This window comes from Chiroxiphia lanceolata, chromosome 1, assembly GCF_009829145.1.
Source record: "Chiroxiphia lanceolata isolate bChiLan1 chromosome 1, bChiLan1.pri, whole genome shotgun sequence".
In the NCBI taxonomy this organism is placed as follows: Eukaryota; Metazoa; Chordata; class Aves; order Passeriformes; family Pipridae; genus Chiroxiphia; species Chiroxiphia lanceolata.
In genome coordinates this window covers 32,713,278-32,727,693 of record NC_045637.1, presented here as the reverse complement: position 1 = coordinate 32,727,693, position 14,416 = coordinate 32,713,278, and the positions used below count along the sequence as shown (strand labels likewise).

The 14,416-nt window shown below is 41.7% G+C and overlaps 1 protein-coding gene across 3 annotated transcripts in view; it reads left to right on the top strand.

The window, feature by feature from the left end:
• Positions 1-12,803, top strand: part of GDAP1 (ganglioside induced differentiation associated protein 1) — a 31,239-nt gene extending 18,436 nt beyond the window's left edge. Inside the window, exons 1-6 of one of the 3 annotated variants that reach the window (XM_032697106.1) lie at positions 793-1,102; positions 1,305-1,497; positions 2,718-2,891; positions 5,445-5,539; positions 6,008-6,122; positions 10,927-12,803. In XM_032697106.1, the coding sequence (XP_032552997.1) occupies positions 1,052-1,102; positions 1,305-1,497; positions 2,718-2,891; positions 5,445-5,539; positions 6,008-6,122; positions 10,927-11,309 (1,011 nt within the window). In that variant the 5' untranslated portion in view covers positions 793-1,051 and the 3' untranslated portion in view covers positions 11,310-12,803. The other 2 variants (XM_032697179.1, XM_032697268.1) reach the window with 2 other exon arrangements.
• Positions 12,804-14,416: the final 1,613 nt, after the last annotated feature.

Sequence of the window (14,416 nt, the reverse complement as noted above, 5' to 3'; positions counted from 1 at the left end):
AAATCCATTCCCTTGCTTAACGTTAGTAAAAATTTCCCTTAAACTTAAATGTACTTGTTATTGGGATGTCTCTCTTAACATACTAGGTTCAGGTCTTCGGGATACTACTGGTGGGCTTCATCGGTTACATAGAAATTGCACGTGGGAGTGAGTTATCAGGCTTGCCTGAAGTAGTTGCCTTTACTGGGGATTCAGCAGTGAGAATAAAGAGAACAATATTCTGGAGTTTGTAATCCCACCATGCTTTTTAGTTTGCTAAAATCTCCCTGATGATGCTGATAATGTCTAATGGATATACTATCAGCAACTGCATCTTCTAAACTATCTCCAGTGTAAGATACAAAGGAAGCATTTTCTGATGATAGAAGCTATTGTTATCAAATGCTTTTCAGAAAGGACCTTCACACAGGGGAAATGAAAAAAGCCTTGCAAAACTGTTCAATTTTATAATTTTGTCTAGAAAAAATAGTAATTAAGAAACCTTCTCTCTTGAGATTGAAAGAACACGTCAGGAAGCAAAAGACGTTATTCTCAATCTTTAGTGTTTAGTTCAGTGTTCCTTCTTGCTGTGACTTATTTCACAGTAGAGGATCTATGCCCACAGGGTCCAATTCAGTATGTCTTCCGGTAGTATTTTTTTTTCTTCCCCAAGCACATGATGCCAATGTCCCTGAAATTCATAGTGGAAGCACTCGTTCAAGAAAATAAACAAATAAATACAAAAGGGAAAATCCTGCCATGTGACCTTTTCCACTTGCGCATCCATCTTCCTGCGCTTCCCTAGGGGATGCTGTAGACGGCTTTGCGGGCGGTTTCCCCTTAGGAAGGGTCGTTCTCCGAGCAGTGCGGCGGGGGAAGAGGGGTTGTCCTCCGCATTCCCCGGGCATTCCCTTCTGTTGATTTCCAGGAGCGGATCGGCGCGGGGCGGGCCCGGCCGCCGCTCCTGCCCGCGCAGCCTCCACCCCGCCCGGCGCCACGGGCCGAGCCGGGCCCAGCCGAGCCGAGCCTAGCCGAGCCTAGCCGAGCCGAGCCCAGCCGAGCTGACCCTATCATGGCGCCGCTGGTGCTGTACCACTGGACGCAGTCCTTCTCCTCGCAGAAGGTGAGGGGGGCGGCGGAGGCGCGGGGCGGCGGCCTGCGGTACCCGGATCGCCCCTCCCGCCGTGCCGAGAGCCCCTGCCCGCCTGCGGGGGAGCCGGGTAGGGGGGACGGAGGGAGGAAGCGCCCGTGGCTGCGGCCGAGGCGGGCCGGGTTCGGCCGTGCGGGGAGTGCTGCCCCCGGGGTGAGCCGTGGTGCCCTTGCAGGTGCGGCTGGCAATAGCCGAGAAGGCGCTGAAGTGCGAGGAGCACGATGTAAACCTGCCGCTGAGCGAGCACAACGAGCCGTGGTTCATGCGCTTGAGTTCCTCCGGAGAAGTACCTGTCCTGATCCATGGGGAAAACATCATTTGTGAGGCAACGCAGATTATTGATTACCTGGAAGCGACGTTTGTAGATGGTAATCCCGCAGGCATTTCGGTGTGAGATCCTTCCCCTCGCCCCAATAGCGTGCCAGCAATGCCAGGGGCAGCTCTGTATCGCTGCGGGGAGGTTCACTCAGGACAGAAATGCTTAGAGTCTCACAAATAAATGGGCTGTCCTAATAGTTGGCAGTGGGGGCTGAAAACACGTTTCTTTAAAATGAACTGAAGGCCTTCCAGCAGTTTCTCAACCCTTTCAAGTAAAACCTACCACTGTCGTCCTTAACCCTTCAGGAAGGATGGAAAGGCAGGAATGGCAGCAGCACTGTGCTGTGCTAACCCTGAGATGACACTGCCATGAAAAATAAAGTGTTGAACAAAGCTACATGACTATGGTTGTCGGGCAGGTCCAGATTCTCTGTAAGATAAGAAGAAACATGCTTAATTCCAGAATAATCTTGGGTGGAAAAATGAAAGTAAAATAAGCAAATTATTTTTGGAGCCAAAATGGAGTGAAAAGGTAAAAGAGTAGAAGAGAAACCTCGGAAGTGATCACTTCTGCAGGTTTTTGAATTTCTTTGTGTCTGTATTGCCAAAAAAAACCCCAACAACTTCAGTTTTGGAAGCTGTATTTTTTATAGGTGTGAAGATGGCAGTATTTTGTATTTCAGGGAATTAGTGCTGCGATTTCTAAGGCCTGAAGAAAACTTGATTGTTGAGAGAACATAATTTGTATTTAATGCTGGCTTTAATCAAAAAAGGAGGAGTCAGGGCCCAGGTAGATTGAGGGCAGGGTAAAACTCAGTGGTGTGCAGAATATTTCTAACCATGCTTTAAGTAGGATTCCTATACTGTAATTTTTGCAAGCATTACAACAATAGTAACGTTTCAGCCTTAACAATTTCCTGGAACCTCAGTTGTGCCCTACTGTTAGAGCACTATAGGGTTGTGTGTCATGGTTGCCCATTCCTAGAAGAACATAACAGATGCTGAATCCGGTTTTCTGATTTGAACACCTCTTAAATATGTGTTTATGTGGGTTACTGCATAGGAATTGGAATTATTAAAACATTTGAGAATGAAGTATGTGTATATGCATTTCTCTGAGCTGCGATAACACTATTGAGTTACGGTGGGGAGCAAGTGAAGCTTTCTTAACTGTGTCTGTGTCATCTGTGGCAGTTGAACATCACTGAGGGAACTTTGGTCAATTACATGGTTCTTCTTCTCTTAACTTTATTTTTAACTTTTATTGCAGAGGAAGTACCAAGATTAATGCCAGAAGAGGGGAGCATGTATTATCCAAGGGTGCAACACTATAGAGAGCTTTTAGACTCCTTGCCTATGGATGCCTACACACATGGCTGCATCCTGCACCCGGAGTTAACAGTGGACTCCATGATTCCAGCCTATGCTACCAGCAGAATTCGTAGTATGTACTGGTATAGCTCTGACTGTCTATCAGTAGGCTTTTGCATTACATTTGTCTTGCACCTTAAGCAGAAGATATTGAGCACGGTTTATGAATTTTAGTTGCAGTCACTGATGATTTGTCCATATACTTTTTATTGATTGTGTAGTCTCTTATAATTTGAAAATGGGAAAGAGGAAGTGTCATTTTTGAGGTGTCTGTGGAGTTAATTTTTTTATGGTAAACTTCTAAATAATGTTTTTATGTTTCCTTCTAAGTATTACAAGCGAACTAAGTAGTTCTAGTACAAGGATCAAATCCTGACAACATGGCTGGATGATGATTCCCTGTTTACGTTATATCCTGAGATCTTTGATTTTTTTGTGAGTGTCAGTGGTTTATATTGTGTTGATTTTTTGGTATGATATTTTAGAATCCTCTGTAGAACACAGTCAAATACTGCACAGACTTTGAAATGCAATACTACTATACTGTTACTAAATTCACGATATCATAAGAGGTGATACTGTGTTAATTTGAGAAATTCTATTTCCAACAAATTGTGTTATCCTCCCCCTTAAAATTTTTGGCAAGTCAGTTCTCTTATTAGAACTCAACCACACTTTTGTGTTGTCAGAAGTAAAGGCAGGCACTTAATTTTCCATATAGTTGCATGAATTACGTAACTGAAGTAACACAGAATCATGGAATGGCCTGGGTTGGAAGGGAGACCTTAAAGATCATCTAGTTACAGCTCTGCTACCATGGGCAGGGACACCATCCACTAGAACAGGCTGCTCCAAGGCCTATCCAGCCTGGCCTTGGAGACTTCCAGGGATGGAACATACACAACTTCTCTGGGCAACCTCTTCCAGTGCTTCACCCCCTTCACAGTAAAGAATTTTTTCTTAATATCTAATCTAAATTTGCCCTCCTTCAGCTTAAAGCCATTCCCATTTGTCCAAGAAATTTATTATTCTCCTACATCAGTGTGTCTGGTTTAGTGGTTTTTTTCCCCCCAAATGTGAATGCTAACTGTTTATTGAGCAGTTGTGCTTTACTCATAGGCATTGTTGATATTTTTTTGAGTTTCATATGTTAATAGTCAGTACTTTTATTATAGTTCACTTTACGACATTGTCTTCTGCATTTCTCACTGTATATATTCTTACCCTCTAGCTTCTAGCTGGTATAAATTGTTGTCAATTTGCACACGTTCATAGTGGTAGAGCTAAAATTATCACTCATCTAAATTGGGATGTTTTCTTACTTTTTTGTACTTAAAGCATAGCCTACTTTTTTGATTTGAAGCTTTTTTTTTTAATAGCTTGTGAATGTTCCTGAACAATTCCTTTGCACGTTCAAACTTTTCCTTGATGGTTTAGTTTTCAGTTTTGAAAAGGTAATCTTTTTCAGGCTGCTAGATGTAATAAGGCATGAGCCAGTTCTGTATTATGTTTATGCATACCAAATCCAAGCAAATAATTAATTGCATATGTAAGATCTCAGTTGTGTGATTACATCCTTCAATTGCTTCATATACTGTGCTGAAAGATGGCTCTCACAGCCATATCAGGTTGAAGTGAATATATAAAACAGTGAGTTCATTATTCTCTAGAAAGAATTTTTATCAGTTTGATTTATAAGACTTAATTGGAACTAAACTTAATTATCAAGTACCGGTGAGAGGTGATTCATGCTCTATAATTATTCTTTTGTTCTCAGTTTATTACTAGAAAAACTTATTTTTAGAAGAAGACTTATTATTCACTATCTTTTGGTAATCTAGGTCTGTAAGTATGGCATTTTCCAACAAAGTCCTATTTTAAGGAGAGAAAAGGCTATACACATGTAGTAGAAACCAGTAAAATTATCTTCAAATTTTTACATCATTCCTTCTTTAAGTCATGTAATGAATGTTTTTCTAGAACATCCACATAGTCCTTAATGAACATTGCCAAAAGGGGTCACATACTTTGGTATAACATTCTAGCTAACTGAAAACACCATATTCAGTGGTATTTAGGCTTTTGCTTTGAAATTATGCATGCAACCTGGAGTGACCTTCAATAAATCTCAATGCAGGCCTGGCTGCACTTTCACAGCGTGACAGGTGTGTTAGGAACTGAGGTACAAAAGCATCAGAGACCTAATGTATTTGTAGCAGAATTTTATGGATTTAGCACATATTTTGGCAGCAAAATGTTTTTTTCTGAATAAGAGAAAAGTATTAACGAGATTTCCTCGTTTTTGCGCCACTATAGAGGACATTGCAAATTGATGAGCTAAAGGTGTGGTGGGATCAATTTAAGCAGCAGTTAAGTTTTCCAAAACATGATGTTTTTAAGTCCTGACTTGGAGCTGATGCTGTATTGAAGTACCACTTCCCATTTGGTGTGATATTTGTGCACAGGCTATTGATCAGTCCCTGTGGATTGCATTGTGAGTACTTTTGGATATCTAATATTTGTCATTCCTTTTTTTTGTTTGGTTTGGGTTTTTTGTGGTGTTTTTTGTGTTTGGTTTTTTTTTGTTTGTTTGTTTTTGTTTTGTTTTGTTTTGTTTTCCAATCAGGCCAAATAAGTAACACAGAATCAGAATTGAGGAAACTTGCAGAAGAAAATCCAGACCTTCAAGATGCCTATATTGCGAAACAGAAGCGCCTTAAAGTAAGGAAGCTCTTTGTATTCCCACACTTTATTATGAGCTTGTTAGTGTTAGATTTTTTTTTTTGTAACAATGTAAACATTTGTTTCACCTGTCATTACCAGTAGTGTCATGCAGTGGTTTAACCCTTCAAGGCATGAAGCAGTCTGCCTCCCAGATCAGCTACACACTTCAAGTGTGTGCTGAAGTACTGGACTGGTCCTACTGACTTCAAAGGTAAGTACACATCAGTGCTGGTGTTGGGCTGTTGAGCACCCTGCAGGGTGAGGCAAACCTCGATATGTCGTATTTCTAATGTTCTTCTTCTGTTATCTGAATTGTCACCAGTATCCAAAGGGTATCCAGCTGACTGTGTGGAGAAAATAATCACATTTTATGAATAAACACTGTAGTATCTTAAGTGAAAGATTCTCTGATAAAAATACACATTCTATATGATGATTAAAACACTAACTTGTGTATATGTTTAGTCTAAGCTGCTGGATCATGATAATATAAAATATCTAAAGAAAATTCTGGATGAACTGGAAAAAGTTTTGGATCAGGTTGAGACTGAATTGCAGCGTCGAAATGAGGAAACACCAGGTAAACTATTATTATTGCTAAATCCTGGTGATGCTTGTGTTTCGGGAGACTGAGTGAACTTGTCAGCACCATTATAGAACTGCTTTTAATATGTCTGATTTGTTACTTTTAGTATATACTGATCTAACATCACAAAAGGGCTCAATACTGTTTAAATACTAGCTTACTTTACTGTTGCTGTCAGTGAGTTCTCACTGTCTTGTGAGAGTGCTTGATCACATTCTTAGCAGAGTATAATTAGCTGCACAATTTTTCAATATTTTATCAACAAAATCAGAAAAACTTAAACTAGAGAATGTTGATGTTGTAATTGTAGGCCTCAGTATCACTATAATGATCACAACTTTAATGTTTAACATAGATTTATTACAATCTTGTGTAAATACTCTGCTGACATTTGTGGTACATGCAGAATGAGCAACCTGGATAATTGCTCTAATTGTTAGGCAAGCCCCTTCCCTCACCCTCTTGGAAAGCAGTCCTGTTTACCTGCCATCCACTCAAATGAAAGTCAAGTTTTCACAGAATCACAGAATCATCAAGGTTGAGGGAGACCTTCAAGATCATCTAGTCCAACTGCTAATGTAGCACTGCCATAATCACTCCTAAATCATATCCCCAAGTGCCACATCCTGACGCCACGTGAACACTTCCACAGACAATAACTCCACCACCGTCCTGGGCAACTTATTCCAATGCCTCACTACTCCCTCAGTGAAAAAACATTTCTAATATCTAATCTGAACCTTCTGTGGAGCAACTTAAGGCCATTTCCTCTCCTCCTTTTACTTGAGATGTGGCAGAAGAGACCAACCTCCAACTCACTCCTTTTGGTCTCCTCCAGACTAAACAACCACGGCTCCCTCAGTTACTCCTCATAAGAACTGTACTCCAGAGCCTTCACCAGCTTCATTGCCCTTCTCTGGACTTGCTCTAGCACCTCAATGTCGTTCTTGTAGTGAGAGGCCCAGAACTGAACACAGTACTCAAGATGCAGCCTCACAAGTGCCAAGAGCAACAAGACTGGCTTCACTAGTCCTGTTCTGGATACAGGCCAAGATACAGGTGGCCTTCTTGGCCACCTAGGCACACTGCTGGCTCATGGTCAGCCGGGACCCCCAAGGCCATTTCTGCTGAGCAGCTCTCAAGCCACTCTGCCCCAAGCCTGAAGCATTGCATGAGGTTGTTGTGACCCAAGTGCAGGACCCAGTACTTGGACTTGTTGAATATCATGCAGTTGTCCTCAGCCCATCAGTTCAGCTTGTCCTGATCCCTCTGTAGAGGCTTCCTACCCTCCAGCAGATCAACACTGCTGCCTAACTTGGTGTCGTCTGCAGACTGACTCAAGGTGCACTGGATCCCCTCATCCAGGTCATTGATGAAGATGTTAAACAGGACCAGCCCCAATACTGAGCCCTGGAGAACACCACTTGTGAGCAGATGCTATCTGGATATAACTCCATTCACCTCCATTCTCTGAGCCTGGACATCCAGCCAGTTTTCACTCAGTGAAGAGTGCACCCGTCCAAGCCATGAGCAGACAGTTTCTCCAGGAGAATACTGTGGGAGTGTCAAAGGCTTTACTGACTTCTAGGTAGACTACAACCACAGCCTTTTCCTCATCCACTGTGTGGGTCACATTGTCATAGAAGGAGATCAGGTTAGTCAAACCTTACAAAAGGACCTGCCTTTTGTAAACCCATGCTGGCTGGATCTGTTCCCTTGGTTGTCCTGCAAATGCCATGTAATGGCACTCAGGATGATCTGCTCCATGACCTTCCCTAGTACCAAGGACAGGATGACAGGTCTGTAGTTTCCTGGATCCTCCTTCTGACCCTTCTTGTAGATGAAGGATCACTAATTTCCAGTCAACTGGGACTTCTCTGGTTAACCAGAACTGCTGGTAAAAGATTGAAAGTGGTTTGACAAGCTTTTGCCAGTTCCCTTCTTACTCTTGGGCACATCCCATCTGGGCCCATAGACTCATGGGTGTCTAACTGGCATAACAGGTCACTAACCATTTGCTCCTGGATTATAGGGGCTTCACTTAGCTCCCCGTCACTAACTTCCAGTTCTGGGAACAACTTGTTTTGGTATTGAAGGCTGAGGCAAAGAAGGCATTAAGTACCTCAGCCTTTTCCTCATCCCCTGACACTGTTTTCCCCTGCATTGAGCAAAGGACGGAGACTCTCCTTAGCCCTCCTTTTGCTGCCAATGTATTTATAGAAACTACTTTTGTTGTCTTTAACTGCAGCATCCAAATAAAGTTCTAGTTTGGCTTTCCTTATAATTTTCTTGTGCATAACCTTACAACATCCTTGTAGTTACCTCCTCTGGATCCCTTTCCCCACCCTCGGCATGGGGCGGCCCAGTTCTAGTTCCATTTCCATCTGAAGAACCATTCCGACGTCTTGAAGGATGGGGAAAGGGAACTCCAGAGGTTTTCTCAGGGGTTTCTTCTGTCCCTGAGGCTGGAGGGGAGAGGTGCCCTCCCCTCCCCCCATGCACGTGGTCCCATGGCAGGCACAGAGACAGCACACCGGGTGTGGAGAGGAGGCAAGAGAGAGTTTATTGCTGGGGATGTTACATTTATAGGGTTTAGGAGGATTCACAGGGTAACCAATTAGAAGACTCAAGGGGCTTACAGGAACACCCAATCACAGGAAGGGGTTAACAAAGGCCAATGGGAAACACCTCAGGACACCTTCCCAGGACATTCCTGCATGGATAACATTACCGTGGGGGGTGTTGGGAAGAAGAAACATGTGTTTGCAAAGACCACCAAAAGCCATTTTAAGACACATTTAAACAACAGATTTCCCATATAATGCAGATTTACTGCCACAACCTCCCTCCTTGCAGAGGTGAAGTCCCCTATGTGTACAAGGGCTGGAAATTGAGAGACTTCTGCCAGCCTCCTGCAGAATGCCTCTTCTGCCATTTCATCATGGCTAGCAGGTCTGTAACATATTCCTACCAGGACTTCTGCCCTGATGACCTTCCCCTGGATCTTTGCCCACAGGCGCTCAACCTTGTCATCATCCTAAATTCTGTTTGAATGGGATTAGTCTGCTTATTCAGAACCTGGTTCAACTCCCAATGGTACTAATAGGAGACCTTCCTCTAACTTCACTGGGAACTGCATGAAGCATCAGACAATATCAACTACATCTGCTCAATAACTTTTTGCATTTAGTTCTGTAAAGAGCTGTTGTAATAATTACCGGTTACTATCACAACCATAGATTTGAACCAGTGATTGAAAATCTAGGTTAAATTTTCTACTGACTCAACAGTGGAAGAGTCACAGAAAATATTTTTACTCATAAAGGATTTTGTTCAGCAAACTAAGTCTGTCACCATTACCAACAGCCCCTTGCTTTCTCTGCTAAGTAGCCTTTCCAAGGACTCAACTGCTACAATTTTGATGACCTTATGTAAACTGCCAGGATCACAGGATTTTGTAAAACATGGGGCTGTTACCTGCCTCTTGGAATTTTGTCTGAGGTATTCCCACTTTTGAGATTTGTGATCAGTGCTTCTCCAGGTCCTGGTCAGACTTGTAGCTTCTGCTTCTCTTGCTACTACTTGAATCTCTCATTGAATTACTGCTGCTGCCACTGCAGGTATCTTTCATGAAGGGTAGCTTCTTTGGTCTTCCTTTCTATCTTCTTACTTACTTAATGCACTAGATGAATCCCCAGGTATGCTTTCATCAACCTAGGATACCCTTGTCCTCTAGAGAGGCCTTTCTTCCAGATCTGTTTAACTGGTCAAAATGGATTGGTACCAGCCATGTGCCAAACTGTTGCTTTCCTCTGGTGGCGAATGTGTTGGAAAGGAGATTGCTAAATTTTTCTGTTTCCAGAGAGGTGCTGCTGAATGTTTGCACCAGCATTTTTGCATGCCTGTTGTGTGGGAAGAACTGTGAAAGGATACAAATAAGAAGGGAACAGCATAGTCCTATTTGAGAACTAGGCTAGAACAGAGTACTCATGCTGACAGCTATGGTAACTATTAGTTTTCATATCCTGGGTTTCAAAAGCTCTCAGTGTAGTCAATACAGGTCAGCCCTTTCACGTGGTGGTGGTGGTGGTTCAGATCACTGACACTGCTCTGAGCCATCCCAGGAAGATTCAACTCTTTCCTTCAATTGTAGAGGGAACCTGGGGTCTCTGTCTGTGCTCGTGACTAGTGGTGGACAGTGTGAATATCTGTCACTTCTCAAACATCTCATTGTAAAAACCCCATGGTCACAAAAGAAGGACAGGTAGACAAGCTCTGTCTTCTCACTGAACTGGTGTGCTTGGTGCTGATCAGTCGTCTGATCTGTTTGGTTTTGACTTGAAAGCCTACAGCAATTTAGCTGGACTTAGTTCTTGAGTGAATGCTGTAGAGCTGAGTGAGGCAGGATGATAAATTCTTCAGACAAGTGGTAGCTTTTCACTAAAATTTAAATTACCTTCCTCCTTTCCAGTCCTGTTTAATTTAATCCAGATTTGAGAAATGTAGTTGAGGAAAATAACTGTTTACTGTGAGCTTTAATTTATGAACCTGGAATCTCACTCTTTTTTTCTTAACAAATGTAGTCCTGGCTGCTGAGCCTAAAACTACAATATTGTGCGAAGAATGGACAGGGATTACTAGAATGTTCATTGATTAAAGTCATATCTTAGCTGAAGTGTTGGTGGTGTTTATTAGACGGAATTTGAAATAGCACTAAACTAAATATTAGTGCGTGGAAGCTTCCATGTGTGCTTGTATTCCATTAGCTCCTAATTCTTTATGTTTTATCTCTGCTTAGAAGATGGAAATCAGCCTTGGCTCTGTGGTGATTTCTTCAGTCTGGCAGATGTATCACTTGCCGTCACATTACATCGCCTGAAGTTTCTGGGATTAGCAAGAAGAAACTGGGGAAATGGAAAGCGGCCCAACTTGGAAGCCTATTATGAGCGTGTCGTGAAGAGAAAAGCATTTTACAAAGTTTTGGGACACGTCAACAATATATTAATCTCAGCTGTTCTGCCAACGGCATTCCGTGTGGCCAAGAAAAGGGCTCCGAGGGTTCTTGGCACCACCCTGCTGGTCAGCCTCCTGGCGGGAATGGGTTATTTTGCTTTCCTGTGTCTTCGGAAGAGGTTTGCCAACATGATGTTACCGATTAGAACCAGGCAAAATTATTTTTAGACCTATCTGTCCCTGGTGGTGAGTGGAAGGCGTCTCTCCACCCCAGGAAAATATCCCCAATAAAATATAAACATAGATGAAAGATTATGTCTGTGAATTAGAACATTGTCACACACTAATCATCTCCTGCTGTTGTATAATTGGGTTGGTAATGCTGAGATATTTTTCAAAAATGTATGTTGGGGGGGCAACAAAGGAAAGAAGAGACTTTCTTTTCAGCCAAGGACCTATAACTGTGACAGTGCTTTGTTAAAGTGGTTATCGTCTCCTTTACCCAGTAGCTGACCTAATTATAATGCTTTTATTTAATAGATATGCAGCAATGTGACAGCTTTTCACTGTAGGTGAAATGCGTTATTGTGCAGAAACCAGCATTGTTAAAATACTGAAAATAGCTCTTTAAATGCTCAGAGTAGAATTTAAGTGGACCATCAGCTCTGTGCCTGTTGTGTACAGGGGCTAGTTTCTCTGTACTGATTAGTATCTATTGATTTGCAGTTGGACCTTTAGGATGTGTTCAAAAGTAATCTTGTGAAGCCACTTCTGTCACTGTATGTTCATGCAGCAGTACAAGAAAAGACTTAAGACAGGTAAGAACATCAGTGAGTTGTGGGCCACGCGAGTGAAATTCTCCAGAGGCATCACTGGGCAACAGGTACTGGACTTTGGCTGAAATACAAGTGGGAGTGAAAAACCTGACACTTGTCTTTCAAAAGCCTTTTGGGCTTAGCTGCAAACTCCGGCAGAATCAAATGAAACTCTCTTGGTGCACGCTTGCTGCTTTCATTGGGGTGGCTTGATATAATTGCCTCCGTATGAGTGTTCTTTTTTCACTCTGAGCACTTTGTATTTTTGCACACTTCTTGTCTACATTAACATTTGCACGTGCCTCTATGAAATGTTTGCCCCCAACGTGCCACAGCCGGCTAGAAAATGTATGCACAACAATGCATTTTGTAAAAGTAATTTGAAATAGTTCACCATCAGTCTGGTTAGGTAGCCTAGATTGAAGGTGAAGCTGTAATTTAGCAATCTGTTTACTTATGGAGAGGTGTCATGTTGGTGGTAAATGAAAAATATAGGTCAGTTTGAAGACAGATGATTTCTACTGCAGATTTTTTTGCAAAACTGCACTCTTGTAGCATGTAGGAAAGGTGCAGAAAAACATTTTGATTACTTCCCACTGCTCAGCAGATGCTGTGAATTTTATTAGTTTTGAACTGAGCTCCTGTTTCAATGAGAAATTTACATTTACCTGAAAATAGACTTTGAACCATGACAAAGAAAGCAGTTGGGAAGGGCTGAAAATTTTCATGACAATTTAGTAAGATTTTTGTATTCTGGATGAATGTCTGAAAGCTTTAGAATTTTGTTTACAAGTTGTATATAGCTGCAACAAACAAAGCATAGCTTTTGGTGTTTGCCTATCATCAACCAGTGCTAACAGGCCCAAGTACATTTTAGATCCAGTGCTGGTGGCTCTTGTCTCTCTGAAGTTTGCTGGAGAGAAGTGAGGCAATTTCTGTCTGGGCAGTCTCACCATTAAACATGTATCAATATGGATAAAATTGTTGAATACTTCTGCTTATTATTTAATATTGTACTAGTTTGTCTAGAAAAAGTAGACCTGAATCTTATTACTCCCTTTCAGTAAGAAGTAGCATCTTACCTAGGAAAAAATGTGCATTTTTATTTGTCAAAAAGGTAGTTTTATATAATTTTATTTCACAACCCAGTTGTTCTCAAGAACTTGTTGAATTAAATGTGGTCTATTTAGAAAAGCTTTATTATCTCTAGAGAGAGTTTAATCCAACAATACTATTAATGTGCTGGAACATTTGTTGTTTGCATATTGCAGTTCATCTGCTTTACTTGTAACCATCAAATTCCACTAAATTAATAAACACAGAGTAAGACCTGTAACTTAATGCTTCCCTGACATGTATTTGTGTCAGGCCACCTATAAAATATAATCTGATCAAGTCACAGTAAAATTAAATATATATGACTTAGCTTTCTTTAGAATTAATTTATATTTTATTTTTTCCTTTTCCTTTTTTTTTTTTTTAATGTGTTAATTGCAGATAAGAACACTTATATTGCTGGCTTAGTTCACACTAGCAGACTTGTGCGCTGTGATACAGGCTAGTTACTGAGGAAGCCGTTTTACTTCTCCCCAAACCTCAGTGATTTCTGCACTTCAGCTCGTGCTTGTTTCCTGCCGGGAGCTGCAGGTGCTGTTGGAAGGAGTGAAGTGACCACCAGATGTCAGTGGTCCTCCAGGGCTCTGCTCCGACGCCTCTGAGGCAGGAAAGCACTAGTTTTCACAAACAAAAAGTTTGTGATCTCAGCATAAGAGGGATGTAAGCACCCCCATCAGACTAGAAGTCTCTCAAGAGTTCTTGAAAGAACTGCTTTGGTCTACCACAGGTTGGTTCTCTGATACCTGTCACTTATGCTTGTGTAGCTTCTACTCTGGGTAAATAAGAGGCTAAAGTTGAAATAATATTTCACCTGAAAATGAATGTTACCGAACAACAATTAAACTTGTCATCTGCGGGAACGAACATGAGTAAAAGTTTCACAGCAGAAAAGTTGGGATTCCTGGTTTGATTCATGTCTGTTAGTTCAAATGTTTCATATGCCACTTATTTTCACTGCCCCGAAGTACTCCGTGCAACACTGGTTTCTGTACAGGTGGCAGCAAAAGGCTTATCCATGATTAAATTCCTCAAAATAGGATGAGATTTAGAAGCACATATGCTGTATTTGGCTCTTTGTGCAGGATAGCTTTTGTGCTTGTAAAGTTTCTTTTCAGGCTGGCTTATTTTGTTTGCTCTGGTAGCTCTGTATACTCTTTCAATTGGATACACAAGCAGTCTTCTGGTTTTCATTTCCTTTTTGCTCTCATATCATGCATCAGGTATATTTCATATCTTTATGTGGGACCTGCACAATAAACATAGATTCTAAGACCACTTTCTAGACTGGCTTATGTCTTCTGTGTCAGTAAAACAAAGCACATTCAAGGATCACACAGTACTGCTGTGAGGAGTCTGATGCTATTCAAGGAGAGAAGCCTCCGAACACCTTTTAAACCAGCTTAA